The sequence below is a fragment of the Parasteatoda tepidariorum genome, chromosome 4 (genome assembly GCF_043381705.1).
Source record: "Parasteatoda tepidariorum isolate YZ-2023 chromosome 4, CAS_Ptep_4.0, whole genome shotgun sequence".
NCBI lineage: Eukaryota > Metazoa > Arthropoda > Arachnida > Araneae > Theridiidae > Parasteatoda > Parasteatoda tepidariorum.
This window is the reverse complement of record NC_092207.1, coordinates 30,475,300-30,491,325: the sequence shown is the minus strand read 5'-3', so window position 1 is coordinate 30,491,325 and position 16,026 is coordinate 30,475,300. Positions and strand designations below refer to the sequence as shown.

Sequence of the window (16,026 nt, the reverse complement as noted above, 5' to 3'; positions counted from 1 at the left end):
TCTGATCTATTTTACTCGTTAATGAATATAAATACATCTGATATTCATACAGTAAAATAGATTATATTACTGTATGAATATCAGATGTATTTATATTTTTTAACGAGTAAAATAGATCAGATTACTGTATGAATATCACATATATTTGTATTTTTTAACGAGTAAAATAGATCAGATTACTGTTTGAATATCAGATATATTTGTATTTTTTAACGAGTAAAAAGATCAGATTAATGTATGAACATCAGATATATTTCTATTTTTAACGAGAAAAATAGATCTGATTACTATAAATATCAGATAAATTTGTATTTTTTAACGAATAAAATAAATCAGATTACTGTATGAATATCAGATATATATTTTTAGCGAGTAAAATAGATCAAATTACTGTATGAATATCAGATATATTTGTATTTTTTTTAAAGATTTTATCAAACGTCGAAATAAATTTTTGTTGTTTAAATGTCAAAATAAAGCTGCTTCTATCTAAGCACGGTAATTTTTACCGAAGTGCTTTGGTAATGATTTTGGTGAAATTTACAATAAAATATTGTTTTATATTTTGTCACGATACTTTGGAGAATGGCATGAAAACCATTTACTTGGTTAAATTTACTTTTAAGGTTTGTATTTGTACTAAATGTGAAGTATTAAGAGCTTTAATTTTTAAAAACCAGAATTTCCGATAAACTATTACCATATGAACGGAAACCGTTACCATATGAAAGGTTTAAGTACCGTATGATTTGATTTTACTACCAGAATTATTGTTATATTAATCATAAATGGCCTTACGATAAAGTATTGGAATTTACAGGAATTTTTTTCTCCCTGCACTTGTCATCAGTTAGTTTTTAGATAGCAACTTGAAAATTAATCGATTGTCCATAAATATCCATACAAACAATTCATTCTACAGTTATAAACTCATTATTGTTGTTACGTTATTACTCTTGTTGTTGCTGTTGTTATGTTATTATTCTCATTATTGATGTTGTCATGTTATTATTCTCATTATTGCTGTTGTTATGTTATTATTGTAGTTGTTATTATTATTCTTATTGTTGTTGTTGTTATTATTGTTAATATTGTCATTGCTGTTGTTATCTTTATTTTTATTATTACATAATCCGCATTTTTTTCTGTTTTGTGATGGGGAAATTTTAAAACTGATTTTGTTTATTTCTGTTATGATGAATCTGCATAAAAATTTCAAAGAACAACAAATCTTTAAAAAAAGTTTATAGGGAAATAATTTATTTTTTAAAAAAAATACCCTAACATTTAACTATCAGACGACGAACTCAGCATGTTTGCAAAGCTATTTGAATGAAGTATTTCGAAACTTGGGTCTACTGATTCTACTGAATGTTAACAGAAGAAAACTGTATATAGATGCACGAAATGTGCTTTTTAGATATAGTCAAAATCAGTTTTAAATAAATCTATGGTAATGATAGATTTACGAACATAAACTTATTTTACTGTCAAAGACTGGAACACCTTTTGCTGGTCTCTGACCGTAAACTAGTGGAGAAATTTCTGCCCTTGTTGTTTTTATAATCATAATACTGAAATATGCATCAATTGTACGCTAACCGATTGTTTACTGTAGGTCCGGAGGGTTGCAACCTCTTCATTTACCACTTGCCGCAAGAGTTTGGCGACGGAGAGCTCATGCAGATGTTTTTGCCCTTTGGCAATGTCATCAGTGCCAAGGTTTTCATCGACAGAGCTACTAATCAGAGCAAGTGCTTCGGTAAGATATTTATCCCGTTGAGGTCACTTACTTCCAAATTTCGAACACTGATGATGTTCTAAATAAAACCCACAGTAATTTTTGCATAAATGTTCGTTTTTATTTCTTTTCACCTTTCCTTATATTTGACTCTCATTGCAGGATTTCTTCATTTCGAACTTCAAAAAGTTACCAATAACAGATTCAAAAAGCGCAAATCTTGTGTTACTCAGGGTGTTCTTGAAACACCACTCTAAATATACTATTATTAAAAAATTAATTCATTAAATCACACGCTAATAGCCTTTGTTTCATATTAATTAAGTAGCAAATCTCAAATTCAAGTTAATAACAAAATCATACAGCTAAGCGTTGAAACTGATAGTAAAAACTGTTCTGACGTTTAGTTTTTGATTATTTTGACGTTTAAACCTATTCTTCATGATGACAATAGTTTCACTTTTTTAAATTATTAGGAATAAAAGCTAATGAAACTGTCTTCTTGAGACTTCCAATTAAAAAAGCGAATTGTTTCAATTTCAAATTCGATTGAGAATAATCCTTATTAATCATATTTTGGTAAATTTAGCTTCATTTATTGATTTAAACGAGTCTCCTTATCTCCCGACATAAAATTAGATTAGATTCATAAAATTAGATTTTAAAAACTCTGAAAACTGAGAAACTTGAAGTTTTAAATTACTTACTCAAAACCACGAATCACATCATTTTATTGCGGTAAAGGTTTAAGGAAAAATTCATAAAACTTATAAAAATTATCAAGCCTTATTTTTCCTAATCTAATAATGCTAGCCCTTTATTTTCTACCTTTTTTAAAAGGTATTTTGCTGCCTTATAAATACTCTGTCATCAAAAGTTTGTGAAGTATAAAAAAGAAAATATGAAGAAAACGCAAATTACAAATGTAACCTAAAATCCAAGATGTCGGGGATAAAAGAACTCAGACCATTTAAGTAACGTACATTTAAAGTTCAAGCATCGTTCTCCTCTAGATAAATATCTGAATACAATCGAAAAAATCTGAATCGACGTTAAAAAATCAAAATATTAAATTAAGTAATTATAGTTCAAACTGAAATATTTAATACCCTAAATCAGTGTTAAGCAAACTTCTATATTAAATAGTCTAAATTAGTATTAATCAAACTGATATGTAGAATAACCATTCCTTAATTTATACTCTTTATGATTACTAAATTCGTCACAATTTTTAAAAATTTGATCCATTGAATCTTTCTAATAAAGGTTAAATAAATTGAAGTGAAAAAATTATCTGAGCCTAAGTAAAACACGCTGGACAATAATACTGATTCAAATCATTATCAAAAAACTGAAATTAATATAATTTGAGCTAATGTCAAAAAAAATTTAAAATATAAATTAACTAATTCTATGTTAAAATGAATTATTAAGTACTCAAAACCCATGCTAACTAAACTGTAGTATTAAATAATCTGAATCAGTATTAATCAAACTAAAATGTAGAATAACGATTTCTAAATACATATTATTTGAGACAATACTAAATTCAAATCAATATTAAGAAACTTGATGCATTGACTGATTCTAATTAATTTTAAAGAAATTGAAATGAAAATTATCTAAGGTACTGTAAAACAAGCTGAACAATATACTGACCCAAATCAATATCAAACAAACTTAAATCAAAATAAATTGAAACAATGTTAAACAAACTAAACTACAGAATAATCATCTATTAATTAAGATTATATAAAAAAAAAAAATTATTGAACTTGAAGAAATTTAAACACAGACTGGCACAAACCAACGTTAAAACTTTTCAAATATCAAATTAGCTTATCAGAATCAATTTTGAATAAATTGAAATGATAAAATTAAGGTTGCGTGTATATCAAAAAAAGGTAGTTCATGCATTTTGAAAAAGAATAATAGATTTTTCAAACCATTATTCTAATTGAAAATAAATGTTGCAGCATAATATTTTATTGCTCTTTTTTTATTTCCATTGCCATTTACTTTTAAATCCTGTACTGCATATTTTGCTTATTTACTAATCTTAAATATACTCGTCTTAATTTTTATTCACAAAGCATTCTTACATTTTTAACGCTTGCCCTAACCCATTTTTTTTTCATCAAACAGAAAGCATTCCTTCAAATGATTAAGTATTCCACCTGTTTTTCTGCATTTTTTCTGCTTTCTTGAATTTTAAATTCAAGTCCAGATTTATTCTAAAAATATTCCGTCTTTTACAACCAATTTAAAATCGTGCATTCAAGCTTTAATTCAAATCTCTTGTTTCGGGGGATTAAATTGAAAAGGCATCCTTCATTCTTTTTATGTATTTTTTCCAGTTCGTAATCTTTAACAAAATCAACATTAACTTCTCGTTTGAATTCCATTTAAACCTGGAGGGTCTTTACTAAGATTCCCTATTAGTGTAGCATTTAAAGTAGAATGTAATACCTTTTCATCAGATTTTTGAAATCTTTATCTTTCTTCTTTAGTAATGACCTTAATCTTTTTTATTTTTTCACTATTTTAGTTGTTTCCAGAATTACGCTAATCTTGTTAAATATCCCTTGATTTTTTCCCTATTTATTTACTCTGTTTTTCTTCAGAAACAATTTTTTTTTTCAATTTGTAATATAAAAAGAAGAAGAAACTATTTTTTGAGGGTCTATGTTTTTAATTTTTTTTTCTTTCTTTTTTCTTCAGTTTCAGGAACAAACAAAAAATATAAGTTTAAATCATTTTTAAAAATTCTTCACCGATTTTCTTAGATACATACATTTTATGCTTCGTAAGAAATTGTTAACTGAAAACACTTTTTTTAATTGAAGCTTTATTTAAATTAGAAAAGCATCTTTCATTATTTTTATGTATTTTTTCAAGTGTTTGTAGTCTTTAATAAAAAATTCAACATTACCTTCTCGTTTGAATTCTATCTAAACCTGGAGGCTCTTTACTAAAGATTCCCTATTAGTGCAGCATTCAAAGTAGAATGTATTACATTTTCATCAGGTTTATGAAATCTTTCTTCCTTAGTGATATATATATACATATATATATATACATATATATATATACATATATATATATATATATAGCCATCATGATCCTGTGTGAGTTACTTTTTCAGAAGATGATGTCAAGCAAAATTGTATTCCTCCATTCAAGTTTTGTTAAATTGCTAACATTGTTCCATTTTTTTCTTCTTCTTCTCACCNATACATACATATATATATATTCTGTTTTAATTTTTTATTGAATTATGTATTGTTTATCTTTCATGTTATACTATTTTTCTTAATTTAGATTCCCGATTAATGTTTCTTATCATGTCATTAGTTCCATAGATTACCAAAATAGGATAATCTTTCCAAAATATCTCTTTATTTTAATTTTTCCTTATTTAGGTGCTTTTTTCCTTAAAGAAATTAATTCCTCTCATTTTTAATTTACAAGAAAGAAATTGCTTGTGAAAAAAAATGGTTATTTTTATTTAAAATATTTACTTCTCTTTTTCAGATTCAATATTAAAATTGCTAATCATTTTTTTTTCTTTAATTTTATAAGGAACTTTGTTAGCGCAATTTTATTTTTGTTTTAATTGCATTTTTATTCTTAGTGAGTTAATTAAAAAGAATTCTTTGCTTAAAATTAGTTATATATTAGTTAACTTTTCGCAATATAATTCCGTATAAGAATAGAACACCTTCAGAAAAAATACTTTTAAGTTGAACAGTTAAAGCTGAAACTTTTTCATCAAATTGAAAATTTTTCATTTTTCCTCTTTAGTAATAACCATAATCTTTCTCATTATTTTACTATTCTAAAACTTTAATAAACTTATCTTGGAATAAGTTAGTCGTGTTAAATATTTCTTACTTTTTCCCTATTTATTTACTATATTTCTTAATGAAAATATTTTCCTTAATCTGTCAATTAGAGAAATAGATTATATTTTTTTTTATGTTCTTTTTTTCATGTTTTCTTGATAAAAGAGTAAACTTGAAAATAAGTTTTCATTTCCGTCTTAAATGAGCAAAACATTGATTAAATGTATTTAATTTCAAATTAAACTTTAAAAAATTTCAATTTACAAATTTTATTTTGGAAATATTTGTTTACTTTTGATTTGAAACCCGTTAAAAGTTCTTGATGCTCAGAAAGTCCAGATAGTTGAACACTTATAGTTTGTTCTAATACCTTTTCATTCGGTCTTTTAATTTTTATATCTCTTTTTTAATAATAATCTTAATCTCACTAAATAGTAAACTAATTTTATAGCGTTCCGAAATAAGTAAAAATCATTAAATAGTCCATAAATTTTCTTTATTTAAATACTCTTGAAGAAAAGTATTTTCTTTATTTTAGCATTCAGTAAGAGATAAATAAAATATTTCTAGAATAAAGCGGTTTAAATTTTTTAGTTTATTCTTTGCCTTCTTTTTCTCAGCTCCTTTAATCAAACAGTAAGAGTGTTAAATTTTTCTACGTATTTTTAATCTTATCCTCTTTTGATATAATTTTTATTACAAGGACTTTTTTCTTATAATTAAATTGAAAAGATATTTTTACTTAAATTTTGAAGTTAGAATTTTGAACTTGAATGCATTTATTTAATCTTAAATTAAATTAGAGAAATTTAATTTTCCAATTATTAGTTAAAACTTTAATTAATTCCTTATTTTAATCCATTCAAACTTGTAAAGTCTTTGTTGCGATTCCTTAACGCAGAATATAGTACTTTTAAATCAAAATTTGAAAAATTTTTCCTTTTTTTCTCTTTTTAATAATCTTAATAGTTGTAATACTTTAATTTTTGCTATCACACTTTTTTTTAATTTTTAAATTGTCTTATCTATACTTTTTTTATAAAACAATGAATTATAGAATAAATTTATTAACACTTGTTGTTGTTTTTTTCTATTTTGATTAAACAAAATTTGAAAACAGTAAATATGATTTTTTTTTTCAAATCTCAAATGCACAATATGCAAATAATAACATTACATGAGTGTGAAAAAATTGAAAAATTGACAATTTAAGTAAAAAAACTATTATTTAACTTTAATTTGAACTAAAAAAATACTAAGTTGCTTTAATTTCAGTTTAAAATTTTTGCTTATTGACTTACACTTTAAATTTCAAAAAATTTTAATTAAATTCTTAAAACCACGAAATTTACTAATTTTATGAGTTTTAATTTTTATTTTCATTGAAACGTTCTCAAACATTATTACTATCAATTTATTAAAAATTAAGAAAGTTTTGCTCAATTTTTTTTTATTAACTTCAAAAAACTTTATTTATGTATACTTAAATCTTCAGAGTTCGTTCAAAATATTACAAAACTTCCACGACAAACTCATTCAAAATGTTATTTTCATGAAATTAGAAGCATTATAAATATTTAAAACAAACTCCCCTCTTCGAATCCCAAATGAAATTCTTAAGGTACAACTTATTTACTTCATCAATTTACTAATTCTTATCATCTACCTTGGTGGCAAAATAAGAGGGGAACTTATGAATAAAAGAACACGTTTTCGATTGATTAAATGCAGATTAGAAGCTATAAACCATAATGACTTCATCATTTCAGATAACTGCGCGGAAGCTTTCTTATAAAATAGGAAAAGGGCGGATAACGGACACCTCCTCAAATAGCTCCAGACATCTGGCTCAGAGATTGAGAGCCATTCTTTTCCATTCCCCCTAAAATAAGATATCTCTTCGAAGTTTGATGAAAGTTACACAAGATTGTCGGTGAAAGTGAGTCCGTCCCCCCAACCCCCCATCAAACGACTTACCCTTTAATTTCAAGCTCTAGCATCAAGAAGCAGATTTCCATAATAGGCAGTAAATATATTACCTGCTGCAGGCTTTCAGAGATGAAATAGCCTCCGCCATTTTAGCCTCTTTGAAAAATAGAGTGTATCAATAAATATCGCCACCGCTTATGCAAATGAAATGACCAGAACGATATAAACGAGCTTCCTGAAACGACTTAACCATGACTCAAGACGTTGTTTAATGCTCAGGCCGTGATCGCGAACTCGTCCTTGGTAATTTAGACGTCAAATATCTAACGGAATGGACATATTTATCCTGTCCCCGCAGAGTTGACGGTTTATAAAGGAGACCCTTTGCCTCACTGTAGTTGGACGTCTTTATCCAATCTACCATGTGGGTCGCTCTTTTGCTGCTTTAATGATTACCCGGGTTGAGATATATTCCTCTACCCCTTTTCCCCATATTATCGATACCCGAACCACCCACTTGGAATAGAATAAGGGTCAGGATATATAAATATATATAGAGAGAGTTGGAGAACCGCTCCATCAAACGGGAGAACCGATATAATGTTATTTTACTAACAGTCTGCCACCACCAATAACATTGATTCTAAGTTTCTGTAAAAGCTTTTCCTTATTTAAAGGTATTAGATAGTTGCTATGCTCCTTAAACGTGGTGTTTTATGTGTATTAAAATAATAAAAACAGACTTAAGATTAGATAAAGCTGTTTTTTTCGGATGATTTAAGTTTAAAAAAGATTCTCCATATACTTTCATAAGAAATATATTAAGAATTGGTTTGCATATTTTTCACTAATGTAGTAGAATTAATTGTCTGCTAAAAAGATAGCAAGGTAGATTCATAAAAAGATAGATGTTGTGAGATGGGCTATTCTGCAATGACCGCTCTTCATATTTTTTTAAAATTCTTTAATTGAATTCAGAAGATTATACACATTAAGGGTCGTAAAATTAATAATAAAACGAGAGAAAAAAAGCAAAATTAACCTTTGAAATTTACCTTAAATTAACCTTGTAATTTCCTGTAAAACCGCAATCTAATTTATGAGTTTAAATATGCGTTAATTAAGTAAAATTTAATTCACAATTCAAAAGATTTTAAGAAGAACCCACACTGTAGAAGATTCGTATCAAATTACGGTATGATTACGGCACTTTGGGTACATCATCCGTAAAATCCCTTTTATAGATTAGAATGACTCAGTGATTATACGGTAATTATTCCTGCAAAAATTACGGTACATCATATTTTTACTTCCGTAACAAGTCCCGGTAAAGATGGATTTTACGGTAAACAGTACCGTAATATCGGTAATTTCTTAGAATCCATTACATTTTTAAACTCTTCATCCCCATTTATTACTAAATATAAATGGACTTTCAATTTTTTTTGTTAGATCCGAGTCCAGTTCATTTGTTAATTCTAAAGATAATTAATAACTAATTATCTTTAGAATTAACAAATAATTAATAATTAATTTTTTCAATTATTTTTTAGTTTATAATTAATTTTTTAAGTGAAATTTTTACTCTTATTGACATGGTACTTTCTATTTCGAAAGGTTTTGTGAGCTTCGACAACCCCGCTAGTGCCCAGGCTGCCATCCAGGCTATGAACGGCTTCCAAATAGGCATGAAACGCCTGAAGGTTCAACTGAAGCGTCCAAAGGACGCTAATAGACCCTACTAGAGTCGAGCGCCCGCCTCTACCGATCCTCTACCTGAAACAGGTAGGTTTTCTTTTTTACCACAAAATACGGTTGTTTTATGTATTTGTCTTATATATTGTATTCATTTATGCCTCTATTGTACAACCTGGACTTTGGAACTCTTTTTTTTTTAAAAAAAAAACTAGAAATCAAGCTAAAAAAATAAATCCAATCGTAAATGCTAAAAATAATAGTTGACAGTTTAAAGGCATTAGACAGCCTAGTACATACCAGAGCTCTCCTGATAAGTCGTTTCCATCTAGCTCGATCGGGCACTAGGTTTCTCAAACTTCATTTATGCCCCTATTGTACAACCTGGACTTTGGAACTCTTTTTTCCTCTCTCTCCTAGTACATACCAGAGCTGTCCTAGTAAGTCGTTTCCATCTAGCTCGATCAGACGCTAGATTTCTCAAACTTCATTTATGCTTCTATTGTACAACCTGAACTTTGGAACTCTTTTTTTTTAAAAAAACTTGACATCAAGCTAAAAAAATAAACGCGATCGTAAATACTAAAAATAATAGTTGACAGTTTAAAGGAATTAGACAGCCTAGTACATACCAGAGCTGTCCTGATGTGTCGTTTCCATTTAGCTCGATCAGACGCTAGATTTCTCAAACTTCATTTATGCCTCTATTGTAAAACCTGAACTTAGGAACTCTTTCTTTTAAAAACTAGACATCAAACTAAAAAAATAAACACAATCGTAAATACTAAAGATAATAATTGACAGTTTTAAGGCATTAGACAGCCTAGTACATACCAGAGCTGTCCTAATAAGTCGTTTCCCTCTAGCTCGATCAGACGTTAGATTTCTCAAACTTCATTTATGCCTCTATTGTACAACCTGGACTTTGGAACTCTTTTTTTTTTTTTAACTAGAAATCAAGCTAAAAAAATGAACGTAATCGTAAATACTAAAAATAATAGTTGATAGTTTAAAGGCATTAGACAACCTAGTATATACCAGAGCTGTCATAATAAGTCGTTTCCATCTAGCTCAATCAGACGCTAGATTTCTCAAACTATTGATGCCCATGGTTTTAAGATATTTTTCCGTCTGGGGTTGAACTTTGATCCATTCGGTTGCCTGTAAACGAGAATCATTCCATCTAGTATTTAATCTTCCCCTTTTGCAAAAGTCAACTTCTAAACTGGATCATCATCATCCTTTCTTTAGATTTGATCCAGCCATCTTATTCTATAGGATTTAATAACTGAAATTATGTTTGGTTGCTTAAATTTTCTGTGCAATTCATAATTGTACTGAATCCGCCAAACATCGTTTTCTTTAACAGCTCTCAAGATGGCTCTGAGTATTTTTCTTTCAAAAAACTATTTCCTGTAAAAGAAAAGTTTTCACCAGTTCTTAAATGAATTTCCGAGTGTTTAAGCACTTAAAATTCGTGTTGAATTTTATAATGGCCCATTTAGGTCGATTCCTGCTAGTTTTTTTTTCTGTTAAAAATGCACGACAATCTCGTTAAAATAGTAAGACCAATACTTTGATATTAATATTGAATCAAGTTCTTTTATTACTCAATATTTCATTTTATTGAATTTGATTTTGTTGCTTTAACCCTTGCCTTTACACCAGTTTGTTTATTTATAAATATACCTATTTTCAATTTGTAACTTTGCATCTTCCATTGAATTTGGTTTGGGGTAACTATGATGCCTCATAGTATGCCTCACCTGATGCAGATAAATTTATATTAAATCAAAGCATTTTAATTTATAACAAGCAAACTTAAATCTTTATTTTCAATTATTCACATATTTTGAAACGAAACTGAACCATAAAGTTTAAATTTAATGTTTTGAAATTTATAGCAACATTATTCAGGTAGCCAAAATGTTAATGCCTTTTAAGCGAAAAAAAAATTAATATTAAATAATAAATAAAGTAGTCATAATTAGTAATCAAAATATTTACTGAACATCCATTACTTTGGAGCAAAAAATAACCCGAAATATGATTGCTTAAGGTATTCATTTTATTATATATGAAATTTATATCTAATGAATGTTATTCATCATATAATAATTTACATAAAAATTAAGTTTCTTAGTTACATTTAAAGCAAAATCTTAAGCAAAACACATCATGATGATAAAGCTAAATTTACTACCGAAAATTCTTTAAGTTCATCGCATAATTTTGTCACAACAAACATTTTTAGGAGAAACAATTGTCTGACTTTAAACTTTATAAAGCTAAACTAAAAATCATATAAATAAGCAAGTAAAATTTATATTTGGTCGATTTATGTTTGTTGAAAGCTAAACTAAAACAAATCATAATGACAAAACTACATAGCTACTTAGCTAAAATTTTAGATCTAAAATTTTCAATTTTATTGCATACTTTTTGCTTCAACAAACATTTTTGTAGTACAAAATTTCACATTTTAGATTTGATAAAATTAAACTTACAAATAAAAGTTGAAGTTTAAGTTTTCTAGTTGAAATATTCTTAAAATTCAATACTTTGTTGATTTATTTCGTCAACAAGCTAAACTGACATAATGGCAAAATTCATAGTTGGTTAACGAAAGTTTAAATTTGTCATTGTTAAAATTTAATTGATCTTTTTTTTGGGGGGTGGGGGTTCAAACAGTTTTTTTAGTACAGCGAAATTTCACCTTTTAGATTTGATAAAACTAAACTACTAATGAAAAGTAGAAATCCGTGTTTGTTAATTAAAATGCACTGATAAATTTCAGTATTTCGATTAATTAATTTATTAACAAACTAAGAAGCGCATTGTAAAGACAAAATCCATAGTTGATTGCCAAAATATTTATTTAACAATCTTTAATTTAATAGCATATTTTTTGCCACAACAAGCATGATTGTATCATAAAAGATTAAACATTAGACATAATAAAAACTAAACTAATGACTAAATGCTGAATCGCTTGCTTGTTATTTAAAACAACTACGATAAAGATTATCTTGTTCTCCAGATTTACTATTTCAAAGGATTTTTGAATTCCAATATTCATTCTCTAAGAAAAGAATTGCTATTTTTTTTAACCTGTTAATCTTGACTGGAAAACTAAATCTCCAGGGACTAAAACTAGAAATGATTTACATTCTATAACGCCAGAAAGCAGATAAAAATATTGAAAAAAGTTTGAGCAACTGAGATAAAATGCTAGACAAGGCATTCGAAAACAATCTTTTGGGTAATGAAATGCATGCAAATGTCTCCCCCCCCCCTTGCAAAGAATAATTGAAAACACTGCTCGAGGTATAATGTTCTTGTAAGACGTTCGATAAATTCAACATTTTTCTTACGTTTTTCTTCAGGGACACAGCTTAAGTCTAACAAAACAAGTTTTAGTATAAAAATCGGGACAACTTTTCAACGAAGTCGTGTCTACAGGGACAAAGAAGTGAATGCAATTGCACGCAAAACTCGGCTTTAGTTAGCAGAAGAGAAAGCTAATCTTTCATAAAAGGCAATTTTTCATCTGCAATAAGGAAAAATAATAATTTTTCTCTTACAAAACGAGTTTTTAGAGTGATATATTGCTTAATTTAATCATCCACGATTTAATCAAAGGATAATAACTTAAAAAGAATGAAAAGAAAAAAATATATAAATTGGGAGGAAAGAAAGTACCGTTGTTTTTTCTCTCTTTTTTGTACCAGCAAAAATAAAATGTGATTAAATCTAAACAAAATTTTCTCTTAATAATTACATTTATTTTATCATTTTCAAATGCGAAAAATTAGTTCAACTATTGCAAAATATAGCTTGTGTTTTAAAGAACTATTGTAAAGAGTACTTTAATTTGCAATTTTACTTACTTTGATTCACATGTAGCACATTTAGCACATTTAATTCCCATGTAAACTATATACATGCTTTTTGATGCACATATGTAAATTAATTTACAAGAGTCAGGAAAGAAAATGTAAATTGTCGTGAAAAATAATGTCCTTACTTAATATTTAACCATCATTAGCTCAGCAAAATGGATTCAATTAATTTATCTCAAAATATTTATATGCAAAAATTCCAAACGTTAGAATTTATTATTGTAGGCAACTAGTTTAAATTTCTAGGCGTTGCTAACCATTTTTGCTGTTAATTTTAATTGGACATAACCATTGAAGTTACTTTTATACTTAAGTTCTGAACTTAGCATTTTAAAGCCCAATTATAAGATTGACAAGAGTTTTATAAGAACTCAGTTATTAAAACATTTATGCGTGATGTTTAGGAAAATACACTTTTCCCAATTAATATACTTGCAAAACTTATAAATATAAACGCAGTACAAACAAATTTTCCTTCATAGTTACCTTCCACACAATGAAATTTGTTTAATAAAAATTGCATAGAGTCGGTGAGTTTTAAATATGAATGCAGTTGAAAATTTATGTTTTCGAAATTTATCAAAGCTTAAAACGCCTGTTTACGAAAATGGATCAATTTCAAAATGCGTGTTTGCAAAAATAAAGAAATATCGAAATGCATGTTTTAAAAAATGGACTAAGTTCGAAATGCGTGTTTACGAAAATGGACAAATCACGAAATGCGTGTTTACGAAAATGGACAAATCTCGAAATGCATGCTTACGAAAATGGAAAATTCTCGAAATGCGTGTTTACGAAAATGGACAAATCTCGAAATGCATGTTTACGAAAATGGACAATATACATAGACCTCTCGAACCTCTAGTCTGAGTACTTTTCCCCATATTGATTATGCTATTTTTTATAAATTCCTTTAAATTTCAACTCAAATTTAAACATTTTTGTTGTATTTTTAAGGCTTATGTAGTCATTATTAATATTGTTTAGAGCAACAATGTAAAAATGCAGCACTGCAAGATTCCACGTGCTGTAATTGTTATCCAAACTACGAAAAGAATTTAGTTTTTAAAGCATTTATGGACAATAACACTCCTTAAATGAATTTACATATTTTCACACACATGAATTTATCACGTAGATTTTTCAAATTATAATTTTTCTTCTATAGTTTAAATAAGTAAGTTTAGTTGAAATTGCATATAAAATATATGAATGTTGGTAAATTATTTTGATTTTTGATACACAATTGAAAATAATTTCAACTGTATTTTGTACTCATTAAAATTTCTATGAATTCTGCTATACTTATCTAAAAAAAGTAGCTGAGCTGCTGAGGAAATAACGGTAAGAAGACGTTGTAAACGCAAATAAACAAGTCAGAAACAATATAATTATTTTGTATCATAAGCAGTTACCATCATCAGTTCAGTACTTAAAGCAAATCCGTAACTTACGTTTAGTTGATTCTATATTTGGCCCAATAAATAGTTTGAAAGTATGCATTTAAAAACAACTTCAAAAGTTCTTAATATGTATGTTATGTATTATTTTAATAACTTTACATAAAATTAAAGTCTAGAGATTTTAATTTAATTTGTATAAAGACACATTGAATTACTTATATGTTTCTACAAATGTACTATATGTCTCCATGTATTTCTTATAATCCAATACAAACTTAAATTAATAAAACACCAATTTTCTAAGCATATTTCTTTAAATTTTTAAAATAAAATAAGGTCAATAATTGAGCTCAATAAATTATCAATGTCATTTTTAATATTTTAATTACCATTAATCTATAGTTATGCTATTATAAATGCAAAATAATTAAAAACTCAACTATATATAAATTAATTAAAAGTATGACGTTTATAAAACTTTTGTTCATTTCAGCACTTTTAAAAAAGTATAAATTATAATTTCTTCTTTGTTTGGTAAAAGTAATTTAAGATGAAACGCACAAAATATTTTGAATAGTTTAGCAAGTTTTTTATCACTTTAATAGTAAAAGTGTGTTTAACTTTAAATATTATTAATAAGCATTTTGCTTTTTCACTTTTCAAGAACATTTATTTAATCACATTTAAGGATATCGAATCTTCAAAGCATATTTCTCTAACTTTAAAGCAATTTTGCTTTAAGCTTGTAATATCGCACACTTGAAGCATAAAATTTTTGAATAAATAATATTTCTAAATTGCATTAACTCTCATTCTGATTAAAATTCCATGAAATTTAATATCCCGTTAAAAATTTATGAGATTAATAAATTGTTTACATGCACATTAAGACGAAAAGGTTTGCTATCCGAATAGTACTTAAAATACTTTAACTATTCAGATTAAGTATAATTAAAGAATCCAGTAAATTGTTACAACTAGAATTTATACGCAACAGCTTTTAATACACTACAGAGAATATTTAAAATAAAATTACGTCTTTTCTCAAATTTCAACTCAATTTCTAATATAATAATATTCAATAATTAATACACTTCATTGCAATAAAGCAAGGCGTTTAGATCAGAATTCTGCTGCCTGCCTAAATAGCATAATATTGCAAAAAAAATAAGCAAATGTGCATAAAAATCAATAAATTTACACACAAATGAATACAAAAATAACGAGAATGAATAAGCGAAAGATATGAACTTGCATACACCAAATATAACAATATGGATAAACAAACTAGACGAATACTTATGAACAATAAACAAATAAAAATATTATTTAACACAATCAATATTAGTTATATTGTAACTCTCTGTTATAAGCATTACAAATAACTTATATCAAAATAAGGTTTCTAGTATGTTAAATTTAAAAACAAACTAAATGGAAATGTATTAAAAATTAAACAAAAAATAATATATATATATATATATATATATATAGAGAGAGAGAGAGAGATA

At 26.9% G+C, this 16,026-nt stretch overlaps 1 protein-coding gene across 28 annotated transcripts in view; it reads left to right on the top strand.

The window, feature by feature from the left end:
* The window catches only part of LOC107456607 (bruno 3), a 705,687-nt gene that overhangs the window by 645,642 nt on the left and 44,019 nt on the right, over window positions 1–16,026 (top strand). For all 28 annotated transcript variants that reach the window (XM_071179608.1, XM_071179595.1, XM_071179599.1 and 25 more), the window contains 2 exons: window positions 1,619–1,762; window positions 9,133–9,300. In XM_071179608.1, coding sequence (XP_071035709.1) covers window positions 1,619–1,762; window positions 9,133–9,260 — 272 coding nt within the window. In that variant the 3' untranslated portion in view covers window positions 9,261–9,300. The remainder of the gene's footprint in view (window positions 1–1,618; window positions 1,763–9,132; window positions 9,301–16,026) is intronic.